The sequence below is a fragment of the Carcharhinus amblyrhynchos genome, chromosome 9, assembly GCF_965287045.1.
Source record: "Carcharhinus amblyrhynchos chromosome 9, sCarAmb.v2.hapA, whole genome shotgun sequence".
In the NCBI taxonomy this organism is placed as follows: domain Eukaryota; kingdom Metazoa; phylum Chordata; class Chondrichthyes; order Carcharhiniformes; family Carcharhinidae; genus Carcharhinus; species Carcharhinus amblyrhynchos.
This window is the reverse complement of record NC_137332.1, coordinates 9,481,167-9,496,334: the sequence shown is the minus strand read 5'-3', so window position 1 is coordinate 9,496,334 and position 15,168 is coordinate 9,481,167. Positions and strand designations below refer to the sequence as shown.

General features: G+C 47.8%; 1 protein-coding gene across 1 annotated transcript in view; it reads right to left on the bottom strand.

The window, feature by feature from the left end:
• adgrl4 (adhesion G protein-coupled receptor L4) overlaps positions 1-13,668 on the bottom strand; it is a 143,564-nt gene extending 129,896 nt beyond the window's left edge. The window contains exon 1 of the mRNA XM_080196494.1: positions 13,573-13,668. Coding sequence (XP_080052620.1) covers positions 13,573-13,594 — 22 coding nt within the window. The 5' untranslated portion in view covers positions 13,595-13,668. The remainder of the gene's footprint in view (positions 1-13,572) is intronic.
• Between the last annotated feature and the right edge of the window lie 1,500 nt (positions 13,669-15,168).

Here is a 15,168-nt window from a genome sequence, read left to right as displayed (position 1 = left end):
AAAGATCAGCCATGATCTTATTGAATGGCGGAGCAGGCTCGAGGGGTCCTGCTCCTAGTTCTTATGTTCTTATTTATTTCGTTCAGTCCCTACTTCCAGAAGATTTATAAATCCATCTAATCAACTAATCATCTTCAAGACAATGACAAATAACAAGGGTGGCAAGGTGTCACAGCTCCAGGGACCCAGGTTCCATTGTGGCCTTGGGTCACTGTCTGGGAGGGACTTTCCAGTGGCTCTCACCCCAAAACCAGGAAATCCCACCTAAGGTCAACAGACCGTAGCATTGTCCATCCTACACAACCCCCATCAATGTCCCCCCCCTCACCCCACCCCCCACTTCCTCCGGCATCCATTCTGATTCCCATGGTGGATGGGATGGGAAAACACCCCCCCCACCCCAAACATGCAGAGTCTGCACGTCCTCCCTGTGTCTGCGTGGGTTTCCTCCGGGTGTTCCAGTTTCCTCCCACAGTCCAAAGTTGTGTGGGTGAGGTGGATTGGCCATGCTAAATGTGTGGGGGTTCCGGGAATTGGGCACAGGGAAGGGTCTGGTTGGGCTGTACTTCTGGGGAGTCAGTGCACCCTCGATGGGTGGGATGGTCCCTTTAGCGATTCTATTATTCAATAATAAAGTCTCAATGAATTTTAGCAGCATAATCGACATAGGAAAATTGACATTTTTTTAAGCTCTCCACCAGAATTCTGTTTACCGCTCATACAGGCCATTAGGAGGCAATTCTGCCCATTCTGCTTATGCTGACATTTTGAAAGAACGAATCAATTCTCTCTGCCTCTCAGTGATTTATTCTCTTGTTCAAGAGTATATCAAAATCCTTATTGAACGTTGATATCAAATTAGAATCCATTGTGCTTTTGCGATCAATCTGGTGAACCTCCATTGCACTCTCTCTATGGCTGGTATACCCTTCCTTAAGGAGACCAAAACTGACAGTGTCCCTGGCAGTGTCTCTGGCAGCGCCCCAAAGAAGTGTTCCAGCAGTGCCCCTTTGGCAGTGACCCCTTTCCATTGCCCCCTTGACAGTGCCTCCTTTTCGGTGCCCCCTTGGCAGTGTCCCCTTGGCAGTGTCCCCTTGGCAGTGTCCCCATTAGCAGTGTCCCCGTTAGCAGTGCCCCATCAGCGCTAGCGAGATTTAAGTTTGAGATCTTTCCCGATCCTGGTGATGATGTGACCAGATTCATATACTTTCTTGGGCGAGGGGGTGGGGGGGGGGCGGTTGTGGGTGGGGGGTGGGGGGGGTGGATGTTGGTGGTGGTTGGTGGAGGGGCATTGCAGAATTTGAGTCTGCAGATAACAGGTTGCGGCCAATGTTAAATTCCATCCTATTACCTCCCCCAAAGACTCCTTCCAAACAGGATTATTAATTAGCCTTTTCTCATTGCGCAATAATAGATCTAATATAACCCATTCTCTGCCTGGTTCCTCACCAGATTGTTCTAGATAACCATCACATAGACATTCCAGTAATTCATCCTCCTCACCTTTGGTGTGAGCTAAGTTTAGCCAGTCTACTTGTGGATTGAGGTTCCTGATGATTAATAAGAACATAAGAACTAGGAGCAGGAGTAGGCCATTTGGCCCCCCAAACCTGTTCCACCATTCAATGAGATCATGGCTGATCTTTTCGCGGACTCAGCTCCACTTACCTGCCCACTCACCATAACCCTTAATTCCTTAGCTGTTCAAAAATTTATCTATTCTTGCCTTAAAAACATTCGCTGAAGTAGCCTCAACTGCTTCACTGGGCAGCGAATTCCACAGATTCACAATGCTTTGCGTGAAGAAGTCCCACCTCAACTCAGTCCTAAATCTGCTTCCAGTGTTATCTTTGTTACATGCACCTCTGATACCCTGATTTACACCGTGCTCCTCACCACTATTTCTGGTCCTATAAACAACTTGTGCCAAAGTTTGCTGCTCCTTGTTGTTTCTTAGCTCCACTCAAACTGGTTCTACATCTTAAGATCACAGATTCACAGGATACTACAGTGCAGAAGAGGCCCTTCTGTCCATCAAACCTGCACCAATGCCTGAAAGTCCCTGACCTGCCCACTTGCCAGCACTTGGCCCATAGCCTTGAACGTTATAGCATGCCACGTACCCACCCAGGGACTTTTTTAAGGATGTGAGGTATCTCGCCTTCACCAACCTCCCAGGCAGCGCACTCCAAACCGTCACCGCCTTCTGGGTACAAAAGTTTTTCCTCAAATCCTCCCTAAACCTCCCACCCCTCACTATTAACTTGTGTCCCCTCATAACTGACCCTTCAACTAAGGGGAACAGCTGCTTCCTATCCACCATGTCCGTGCCCCTCATAATCTTAAACACCTCAATCAGGTCGCCCCTCAGTCTTCTCTGCTCCAGAGAAAACAACCCAAGCCTATCCGACCTCGCTTCATAACATAAATATTCCATCCAAGGCAACATTCTGGTGAATCTCCTCTGCACCCCCTTCCAGCGTGATCACATCCTTAAGATAAAAGTAAAATATCACAGACGCTGGAATCTGAAACAAACGCAGGCAACGTTGGACAATCTCAGCAGGTCTGACACAAGTAAGAAGTCTCACGACACCAGTCTAACCCCGGCACCTCCACATCATGGTTACCACCGACATCGCAAAACGCCGGCGCAAACTGGAGAGCATCTCACCATCGCAGTCCAACACCGGCATCTCCACATCGTAGCATCTGGGGAGAGAGAGAGTGGAGCCAATGGCCAGAATTTTACTGCTGGAATCGAGAGGCACACGTGGCCCGCAGAACGACATTCCCCATTGGCCTTGGGCGGGAACTTCGAGCGGGTGAGGTGGTAAAATTCCAGCAAATATTCTGAGCCTGGGTGACCTAGCTCTGACGAAGGCTCATCCAGACTCGAAACTCTGTTCATTCTGCTGATGTTTTCCAGAATCTTCTGTGTTTGTGTTTTGGTTCTCTATCCTGACCTTCTGATCCAGGATACCGTCTCACTGAAGTGCTGATCTCATTCTTTGCTAACAGTGTAACACCAACTCCTTTTCCTTTCTGCCTACCCTTCCTGAGTGCCAAATGCTTTGAACTTTGAGTTCCCAGCCTTAATCAGCCTGTAGTCACATCTTGGCAATGGCAATTAGGTCATGCCTATTTTCTTCTATTTGTGCCGTCAATTCGTCAACATTGTTGCAAATGCAGTGTGAATTCAGTCTGAGTTCCTCTAAATTCTGTCTTACTATTTTAACAATCCCTAGCCTTATCTACAGGCGGACTCTGATGTGGTACGCTCTGTCCTTTCCTGTCACATTCTGATAACCATTTCCCTTTATCACATCTTCCCTCACTCGCACTATTTATTTCAAAGCCCCAGTTGTTTAAGTCATAGAAACCCTACAGTACAGAAAGAGGCCCTTCGGCCCATCGAGTCTGTACCGACCACAATCTTACCCAGGGCCTATCCACATAGCCCTACATATTTACCCACTAATCCCTATAATCTACACATCCCAGGACACTAAGGAGCAATTTTAGCATGGCCAATCAACCTAACCCGCACATCTTTGGAGTGTGGGAGGAAACTGGAGCACCCAGAGGAAACCCACGCAGTCACAAGGAGAATGTGCATACTCCACACAGACAGTGACCCAAGCCGGGAAGCGAACCCAGGCCCCTGGAGCTGTGAAGCAGCAGTGCTAACCACTGTGCTACCGTGCCGCTGTGCTTCTCGCTAGAATACTAGCCCCAGCATGATTGAGATGAAGATCGTTCCAATGGTGCAGCTCCCACTTTCGCAGAATCACAGAATACAGTGCAGAAGAGGCCCTTCAGCCCATTGAGTCTGCACCGACACCGACCTGCCCACCTAGTCCCACTTGCCAGCTCTTGGCCCATAACCTTGAATATTATGACGTGCCAAGTGCTCATCCAGGTACTTGTTGAAGGATGTGAGGTATCCCGCCTCCACTACCCTCCTAGGCAATGCATCCCAGACCATCACCACTCTCTGGGTAAAATACTGTTGTCAGTGCCCCAGGAATCAAAGTCCATTCCACTCATACCAATCTCTGAGCTACACGTTTAACTCTCTAATTGTATTCACCCTCTGCCAATTTGCTCATAGCTCAGGTAAATATCCAGAGGTTATCACGCATGAGCTTTATTAACTTACACACACACACACACACACACACACACAACCTTCTTCCTAGTCCTACTTATGGCATTGATACCTTTGTGGAAGAGGGCCACCTCCCCAACACACTGTGGGTGGCACGGTGGCACAATGTAGCATTGCTGCCTCACCAGGGACCTCCCCCCATACCTCTCCACACACACCCCAACCCACTAGCTCCTGCCCCCAGCCCCCTATAGGCCCTGCCCCAGGCCCCCTATAGGCCCTGCCCCCTTAGGACTGCCCCATGTTCAATTCCCAGCTTGGGTCACTGTCTGTGTGGAGTTGGCACGTTCTCCCCATGTCTGCGTGGGTTTCCACCGCGTGCTCTGGTTTCCTTCCTGGTTAGGGTGCATTGACCTGAGCAGGTGCCGGACTGTGGTGACGAGGGGAATTTCACAGTAACTTCATTGCAGTGTTAACGTAAGCCTTATTTGTAACAAATAAATAAACTTCAAAAACTTTAATTCCTCTTCAGCCCAGAGTTGGTGTCCTAAACCATGGCATAGTGCAGACAACACAGCCTCCAGGACTGGCTCCCAGCCGTCTGTACCCATTCTCAGGCTCGGGACTAAAATCTCCAGGTCTGCCCAGGCCCCCCTTCCTCGCCCTATCTCCATGACCCTGCACATTCACCATGGCTAACCCAGGCCTGCTTGCCTCCCCCAGTCCCCAACCAGGAGTATTTCACTCCAGTGGGGCTTACAGTAGCCCCTCACATTTGTGGAACAAGTGACCCTCTGGCGTGAAGCGGGGGGGGGGGCAAATGAGGCACCCCAGGGGGTTGGGCATTGGGGCAGTGCGTCCTGGGCATTGGCACCTTAGCAGTGCCAGTTTGTGCCCCCTGACGCTGTCCCAGGGGCAGACTACCAATGCCCAGGGGTAACTTTTGGGAGGGAGCAGGGTGATTGGTGAGGGGTGAGGTGCTGGAGATCATGGATGCCCGGGAGGGTGGGTAAGAATGTTCGAGGGCCAGCAATCGGGCTGTGGAGGCAGGGTAGGGGTGAGAGGACTGGTGTTGTGGAGGTCGCGGGGCTGGCCAGCAAGCGGGAGGCCAGTGGACAGAAGCCATTGCGTGTGCCTCGATCTCCATGCTGACAGACTGGCTCACGCGCAGTGGCTCACTCAGCGCTCTGCTGCCGGCTTTCTGTCCGAAAACAGGCCCCTCCCTCTGAACTCTGGAATGCATCACACTCGTGCACTCTGCAGCACACAGTGTGTGGGGGACCCTTCTCTAAAGTGTCACTGAAAATAATAGCATGAACTACTCCAATTTCCAATGCAAACTGGACACTTCTTATTTGGGAGAATTTCTTGTTGGGAGGAACATTGAAGAAAGTTTGCTGGAGCTTTCTGTGTGCATAGATTACTTCAAAAGTAACTGACTCTCTGTAAAGCACTTTGAAATGTCCAGTCGCCCTGAATGGCGCTATAGAAATGTACAGTCTATTTTTCTTTCCAACACAAGAACACTGAAGTCAGTTGGTGTGTCCCAAAGACTCCATTCAGCACTGATTAAGTGACACAACTTAACTTAGTTCCGGTTTTGTCCCACAGTCTGAAAGATGCGCTGGTTAAGTGGATTGGCCATGCTAAATGTCCCTTCTCCAAGTGAGCCACCTGGATTGAGACCATTTCAGAAAGTGCCCAGTCCTCAGCGTTTTCATCCATTTTCTTTTTTCCAATCATTATCATAATTCCTAGCGGTGATCTGGAGTGAGTCCAGGAGCCCCCACCCAGTCCCGTGGTCGGGATATTAATTCAGGAGTGTGAATTAAAACCACCGAGAAAAATAAAACTCCGGCAATGAGGAAGACAGATGTGCTTTGAAATGATGGCAAACACCCAGTGTACAGGAACAGAAATGTTTCAGAAAAACAGGAAGAGGTTCCAAAGTAGCCAACACCTTCTCCGTAGATCAAGCCCTCTTGATCATGACATCCTTTACTCCCTTTGCTTTCCAGAAATATTCGGAATTGTTTGTTGAAAACAGTCTGTTTCAATGTCCTTCCTGCTAACTCATTCCAAAATTCTATTAGTCTTTCAGAGGAAAGTTTTCAGCTTTTTGTAGGTGGCACAGTGGCACAGCGATTGGCACTGCTGCCTCACAGCGCCAGGGACCCAGGTTCGATTCCAGCCATGGGTGACTGTCTGTGCAGCGTTTGCACGTTCTCCTGTCTGCATAGGTTTCTCATGATGCGGAGATGCTGGCGTTGGACTGGGGTAAAACAGAAAGAAATCCCACAACACCAGCTTAAAGTCCAAACAGGTTTATTCTGGTACCAGAACTCCCAGCCACCTGACGAAAGGACAGCTTGTCCCAAAAGCTTGCGGCTTTTGCTACAAAAAAACCTGTTTGGACTTTAAGCTGGTGTTACGGGATTTCTTTCTGCATGGGTTTCTTCCAGATGCCCCAGTTTCCTCCCATAGTCCGAAAGGTGTGCTGGTTAGGTGGATTGGCTGCGCTAAATTACCCCGTAATGTCTCAAGGTGTATAGGTTAGGGTAATTATCAGGATAAATTTATAGGGCTATGGGAATAAGGCCTGGATAAAATGGTCTTTCGGAGATCTGGTGTAGAATCAATGGGCTGAATGGCCTCTTTCTGTACTGCAGGGATTCTATGAGATGCCTTTTTTTTTAGCCCGACTCCTTTAGGATCCAAACTCTTTTGGGATATGGAACACTTTGTTTAGATCATTATCATGAATTTCTTCCTGAAGCTTACGGATTTCAATCCGACATCAAGATCTCCAGTTTATTCCGAAGAATTTCCCTTGTTATAAGAACATAAGAGCTAGCAGCAGGAGTAGGCCATCTGGCCCCTCGAGCCTGCTCCACCATCCAGTAAGATCATGGCTGATCTTTTCATGGACTCAGCTCCACTTACCCGCTGCTCACCATAACCCTTAAGTCTTTTACTGTTCAAAAATGTATCTATCCTTGCCTTAAAAACATTCGATGAGGTAGCCTCAACTACTTCACTGGGCAGGGGTTTCCACAGATTCACAACCCCTTTGGGGGAAGGAGTTCCTCCTCAACTCAGTCTTAAATCTGCTCCGCCTTACTTTGAGGCCATGTCCCCCTAGTTCTAGTTTCACCCGCCAGTGTAAACAACTTCCCTGCTTCTATCTTATCAATTCCCTTCATAATCTTTCATATTCTTATATGATTTCCCCTCATTCTCCTGAATTCCAATGAATGTAACCCCAGTGTAGACATACATAATGTATACGTAATCGAGATATATAAGAAGCAGAGGAGTTTTCGTAGCATCATTCACATCCTCAGGATGCCACATTGCATTTTACAGAAAATTAAGTACTTTTTGAAACAGCGTGGACCGTTCGAATACAGGAATTGCAGCAGAGTCAATTTGCGCATAGTAATATCTCACAAGCTGCAGTGCTGATCAGGTAATATGTGCCGTTGACTGAGGGATAAATATTGGCCAGGGCAGTGGGGAGAATTCTCCTGTTCTCTTCAACAGTGTTACGGAATCTTTTATATACACCAGGGAGGGCAGATGAACCTTATGTTAGGGCAGCACGGTGCCACAGTGGTTGCCTCTGCTGCTTCACAGCTCCAGGGACCCCAGGTTCGATTCCAGCCTTGGGTCACTGTCTGTGTGGAGTTTGCACATTCTCCCCGAGTCTGCGTGGGTTTCCTCCGGGTGTTTCAGTTTCCTCCCAGACTCCAAAGATGTGCAGGTTATATTGATTGGCCACGCCAAATTGCTGCTTAGTGCTCAAGAGGTGTAGGTTAGGGCATTAGCGGGGTAAATATTTGGGGATTACGGGAAAGAGCCTGAGTGGGATGCTCTATCAGAGAGTTGGTGCAGGATTATAGAACATAGAACACTACAGCACAAACAGGCCCTTCAGCCCACGAGTTGCGCCAATCATATCCCTCCCTACCAGGCCTATATAGAACCCTCAATCCCATTAAATCCCATGAACTCATCATGGGTTGATGGGCTGAATGGCCTCCTTCTGCAGTGCAGGGAATCTATGATTTTAATACCACGTCAAATGTTGGCACCTGTGATTATGCACCTCTACCTGCAGATACACCACGTTGTCAGCCTTACAGCCCTGGAGTGGAACTACAACCTTCAACTTTTTAACTCAAGAGGTGAAAGGGTTTGAGGGACCCGAGTATTTTCTCCTCTGATGAGGTGTTAACTTAGTTTACACTAATGGGCTGCTCCTCATGTTCGGACAGAGGACGAGCTGGCTTCTGACTGTTTCCAAGTGCTGCCAATTTTCCCGTGACTCTTTTGACGGGGTGGAATTTGCTGTGTATCGAAAATCCACATCAGGAAAGTCATGATAGAACTGCTGGAAGGGAGATGTTCCATGGGGTTTCTCCTGATTTCTTGCCCTCTTCTTCAGGGGATGATTAACCCCCTATGGGGGGGGGGAGGGGGGGAGCACTATTCTTCTGCCTAAATCATAGTGTGGGATTGCCAGGAACAGTGTGGAAGTTCAATTCTGTGAACTTTACATTCAGCAATGCGCAGTACTGAGCAGTGGCAGAATGGTTGTTAATGCACCATCCATCATCCATGCAGTTCCAACTTGTGTGATAAGCCTAACGAAATGGTAGGAAGGGGGTTATTTATTGCACAATGATGTGATTCGAGCCCATACCTTTGGATTATTTAAAAGTTTAAAGTTTACTGAATCTGGTTAAAATAGGGGTACCCTACGCATACACATGGGTCAAGGTAGGTGTAGGAAAATGCTTTGTTAAGATGGCAGTGCGGGCTCGTTGGGCCAAAGGGCCTGTTTCCTGTGCTGGGTTGTTCTTTGTTCTTTGTTACAAGTAGGCTTATATTACCACTGTAATGAGGTTACTGAGAAAATCCCCCAGTTGCCACATTCAGGCACCTGTTCGGGTACACTGAGGGAGAATTTAGCACGGCCAATGCACCCCAACCAGCATGTCCTTCAGACAGCAGGAGGAAAGTGGATCACCCGGAGGAAACTCATGCAGACGCAGGAAGAATGTGCAGATTGTACCCAGACAGTGACCCAAGCAGGGTATCGAACCTGGGTCCCTGGTGCTGTGAGGCAGCAGTGCCAACCATTGTGCTGTCATGCTGCCCAAATATCAGCCCAAATATCCCAAGGTCCACTTCACAGACTCATGAGGTAAGAGCCAATAGAGTAGCACCTTATCTTACCCCAAAGTTTTTCCCATCCAATGTATTTGGGGTGGCATGGTAGCACAGTGGTTAGCACTGCTGCTTCACAGCTCCAGGGACCTGGGTTTGATTCCTGGCCCAGGTCACTGTCTGTGTGGAGTTTGCACGTTCTCCTCGTGTCTGCATGGTTTCCTCTGGGTGCTCCGGTTTCCTCCCACAGTCCAAAGGTGTGTGGGTTATGTTGATTGGCCATGCGAAAATTGCCCCTCAGTGTCCTAAGATGCTTAGGTTAGAGGGATTAGTGGGTAATAATATGTAGGGATATGGGGGTAGGACCTGAGTGGGCTTGTGGTTGGTGCAGACTCGATGGGCCGAAGGGCCTCTTTCTGCAATGTAGGGTTCTATGATTGATTGATTGTCTCTGATTGTTTTACTGAAGTGCAGTCACTGTTACAATGTCGGAAACAATCTATGCACAGCAAGCTCCCAGAAACGACAATAAGATAAACGATCAAATAACACGTTTTTTGGTTTTGCCTGATGGCACTCATCTGATGCTCGTGCTACCAAATAAACCTGTAGGGTTTTAACCTGGTGTTGTGAGGCTAACTATCCTCAGGACAGCAATGGGCTTTTGTTTCAAAGGCCTCGTTTACAGCCAGCTAAACACAACTTTGCACCGTTGTCTTTTTTAGTGACGTTGGTTGAAGGATACATACTGGCCATTTCATCGGAACAGTGGCCGTTCTGGCAGTGCAGGCCTCCCCTCAGTTCAGTACTGATGGTCTGAGTGCCGCAAACCCAGACATTAACTTAACATCATTTATCATACCCAAAATATTCAAACTGATTTGCACACTGAATTAGTCCTGGAAGCGTCTTGACTGCATATTTTTCGGTAATGTAGCTGTAACTGATAAATCTGCTTTATTACCTAATTACTAGATTTTAACTCGAACAATATCTATGTCAGCACTGTGGCACAGTGGTTAGCACTGCTGCCTCACAGTGCCAGGGACCTGAATCATTTACTAACCGACTCAAGAACAGCTTCTTCCCTGCTGCCATTAGGCTTTTGAATGGACCTACCTTATATTAAATTGATCTTTGTCCATGCCCTAGCTATGACCATAGCACTGCGTCTGTACACTGTGGCCCCGTGGTTAGCACTGCTCCCTCATAGCGCCAGGGACACAGGTTCGATGCCTGGCTTGGGTCACTGTCTGTGTGGAGTCTGCACGTTCTCCCTGTATCTGTGTGGGTTTCCTCCCACAGTCTGAGAGATGTGCTGGTTAGGTGGTTTGGCCGTGCTAAATTCTGCCTCAGTGTACCCGAACAGGTTGACGGCTAAGGGATTTTCACATAACTTATTTGCAGTGTTAACGTAAGGCTACCTGTGATCGAACTTAAAAACTAAGGTATGTAGGCCAGGTGGATTGGCCTTGAGAAATGTACAGGGATAGAGCAGAGGGGAGGGCTTGGGTGGACTGCTGTTTCGAAGAGTTGGCGCAGACTCGATGGGCCGGATGGCCTCCTCTGCACTGTAGGGAATCTATGGTGCATTGTTATTCTTGTTGAAACAGGCCTCACCATGAAGGAGAGCTTTCCTTTAATCACTGATGACATTGTAAACATGATGGGAGGATTTCCTGTTATTCTGTTTTCCAGCAAACAGTAAAACCATACTTTCAGAATGGCTTTGTGGCTTTACTGAGAATCATACTACTTAGAAGAGAGCCATTGTGCCCGTACTGACCCTTTAAAAGAGCTAACAAATGTTTGTTCTCTACAATTCACAGAATAATAGGATCTCCGCAGTGCAGAAACAGGCCATTCGGCCCACTGAGCCTGCACCAACAGCCCCAACTCCCCATAACCGCACATATTTACCCTGCTAATCCCCCTGACACAAAGGGACAATTTAGCACAGCCAATCCATCTAACCCACGCATCTTTGGGCTGTGGGAAGGAACCAGAGCACCCAGAAGAAACCCACGCAGACATGGGGAGTCCCTGCAAACTCCACACAATCACTAGAATCATAGAAACGTACATTACAGAAGGAGACCATTCGGCCCATCGAATCTTCATCAATCACAATCCCACCTTAGACCTATCCCACACATCTATCCTAGCTGGCTCCCCCGACACTAAGGGGCGATTTAGCATGGTCAATTCGCCTAACCCACATATCTTTGGAATTGAGGTTGGAATTTAATCCGGGGCAGCAGTGCTAACCACTGTGCCACCATGCCAGTGGTTTATTTTTAAATTTACCTTTCCTTTATCAATTCCCCATCCAATCCCATTTTGAAAGTTATTGTTGAATCTGCTACCAGTTGTATTCTGATCAGAACAAATGTCATCACATCCCCTATACTTTTTGCCAATCACCTTAAATCTTAGTTCTCTGTTCACCACCCCATCTGCCAGTGGGAAGAAATCCCCTTTATTTACTTCACCTAAACTCCTCATCGTTTTAAATCTATTAAACTTCTATTTCATCCAGCTTTAACCCCCATCCCGTCTGTTTTCTAAAGAGAACAATCCCAGCAATTTAAACAGCAAATTAGGAAATCTTCACCCTGTTTACCATGCCACACACACTTAGTGGTCAGTGGAAATCTGTCATCCGCGTGCTTGCTTTCCAGTTTGACACATTAACAGAATATTACATGAGATTTACTTTGCAACGTGTCATTAACTGACAGATCAAACCCTCAGCAAAATCCACGGCTACAAGAAATTACCGCCCTTCAGACAGTTCCAGTGACGTTTTCCACCTGTTAATGCAGAGTCGGGAAAAACACCCAGCATTTAACCAAACCAGGACAATGTTTTAAGACATGATGAAAACAACCACTTCTGTTCAAACAACACATTTAATTTGGGAGGCTGGCAGCACCGTCATAGGATCCACAGAATCATAGAATCCCCATTGTGCAGAAGGAGATCATTCGGCCCATCGAGTCTGCACTGACTACAATCCCACCCATATCCTATCCCCGTAACCCACATACTTACCTTGCTAATCCCTCTGACACTAGGGTCAATTTAACACAGCCAATCAACCTAACCCGCACATCTTTGGAGTATGGTTAGCATTGCCTCCTCATGGTGCCCGGGTTCGGTTCTGGCCTCAGGGTCACTGTCTGTGTGGAGTCTGCAGGTTCTCCCCGTGTCTGCCTGGGTTTCCTCCGGGTGCTCCAGTTTCCTTTCGCACTCCAAAGATGTGCGGGTTAGGTGGCTTATCCATGCTCAATTGTCTTTCACTGTCAGGGGGATTAGCAGGGTTAATGTGTGGGGTTATGGGGATACGGCCTGGGTGGGATTGTTGTTGGTGCAGGCTCGATGGACTGAATGGCCTCCTTCTGCACTGCAGGGATTCCATGATTCTATGAGTTTTCACGAACAAAGTTTGACGTAAGGAGGTGTCAAAGAATCATAGAATCCCAACAGTGTGGAAGGAGGCCATTCAACCCATCGAGTCTGTGCCGACCACAAATCCACCCAGGCCCTATCCCTATAACCCCACGCAATCCCCCTGACACTAAAGGACAATCCCACCCAGACCAGTTCCCCATAACCCTACGTATTTACCCCACTAATCCCTTTAACCTTGGGCCACTCAGGAACAATTTATCAGAACAGGAGGCCAACAACTTGGTTGAAGAGTTGGATTTTAAGAAATGTCTTAAAAGAGGAGATAGAGGCTAAGTGAGAGTTGGAGGAGTTTAGTGTTGAAATTCCACACTCCCTGCCAGTGGTGGAGAGGTCAAAAAATTCATAGGTATCTAAAATTTAGTCCAACAGGTTTATTTGGTACCACGAGCTTTGAGAGAGCTGCTCCTTCATCAGGTGAGTGCCCAGAGTAGCTCTGAAACTCTGAAAGGAGCAGCGCTTTGAAAGTTCGTGATTCCAAATAAACCTGTTGGACTTTAACCTGGTGCCGTGAGACTTCTTACTGTGCCCACCCCAGCCCAACACCGGCATCTCCACATCATAACGTTTAGCCGTGATTCACCTGATGAAGGGGCAGCGCTCCGAAAGCTCGTGCTACCAAATAAACCTGTTGGATTTTAAGCTGGTTTTGTGAGACTTCTTACTGTAACATTTAGTCAGCGCGGGATTGTGTGTTAAATAAAGGAACCGAACTCTTAACGTTTACATTTCCTCACTTTTTGCGAGCCTGGAAAAACAACAATGTTCATCAAAGACGGTTGCCAGAAGCTTCCTCCGTGGAAACTCTGCTCACTTACCGCACAGTAAAATGAATTTCATGGAGCCTGTCGTTTTCAGCTTGCTCGATGATGTCGGGATGTTCAGACACAACTCCCTTGCACTGAGGCACTCGATTTCCCGACACAGCGCTTTCCTGTTCCTGACCTAAGGAGCTGAGATCATCATGTCCTGCCCGGATCTCGCATTCCCCAGCAGCCAGGATGGGCTAAAGCACTTGCCCGTCATTGGGGAAAACAAAACAGGCAAGCGGCATTGGAAAGAAATGAAAAATAGCGTTCAAAAACAATAAGGATGGCGAAGCGCTCTAAACGACAAAGCATTTTAACAGCTAGGGATTGATGTGTGCGCTCGGAGCAGTCAAACACCTCAGGCAAGATTTATGTCCCGCTTTATTATCAGCATTGACATATTCCGAGGGACTTTCTGTAAATATTTCAATGCTCCTGGGGTCCACAAGCAAATAGTGCCGCACTTCTGAGGATCACCCATAAATATTAAACGATCTTGCGGGGATCCCTTATAGATCACCTATTCCTGGGAGCTTCCTGTAGATATTGACAGACTTCTGGTTTCCTTTACACACTTAAATGCAAATCTAGGGACCCCTGCAAATATTGGACCAGATCTTTCAACGCCAACATTGGTGAATGTTGGGAAATTGGCACTGTTTTGCCTTAGGGCCCATCGGAATTCCAGGTGTGTTTTTTACCCTGTTTGGGTAAGCTGAGGGATAATTTAGCATGGCCAGTGCACATCTTTGGACTGTAGGAGGAAACCGGAGCACGCGGAGGAAACCCATGAAAACACAGGGAGAATGTGCAAACTCTGCACAGTGACCCAAGTCGGGAATCAAACCAGGGTCCCTAGTGCTGTGAGGCAACAGTGCTAACCAGAGTGCGATCCACTTTAACTCCTGGTTCTTGAATGCCTCAATTTTAGAATTCCCATCCTTGCTTTCTAAACCCCCCAGTAATTTTGCCCCTCTCTCCTTCCCTCCATAATCTCCATCAGTTTCCCTCCCACTCTTCCTCCCTCCATAATTCCATCAGTGATCCAAGCTGGGAATCGAACCCAAGTCCCTAGTGCTGTGAAGCAGCAGCGCTAACCATTGTGCTACCGTGCCACTCATTCAATCATGGGGCATGGATGTTGCTGGTTGGCCAGCATTTATTGCCCATCCCTAGTTGCTCTTGGAGAGCAGTTGAGAGTCAACCATATTGCTGTGGCTCTGGAGTCACGTGTGGGCCAGACCAGGAAAGGACGGCAGATTTCCTTCCCTAAAGGACATTAGTGAACCAGATGGGTTTTTCTGACAATGGTTTCATGGTCATCAGTAGATTCTTAATTCCAGATATTTTTTATCGAATTCAAATTCCACCACCTGCCATGGTGGGATTTGAAACCGGGTCCCCAGAACATGAGCTGAGTTTCTGGATTAATACTCTAGTGTTAATACCATCGCCTCCCCCAGGAAATTAAAATCTGTAATGGACTCGCACTGAAACATCATGACAAGAGTATCTCCAATACCTCTCGAGGTATTCACTCCAGTCTCATCCCACTGTCTAATTTATAGTGTAGACCAGTGACTGACAGTGGAACCCAACTCATGA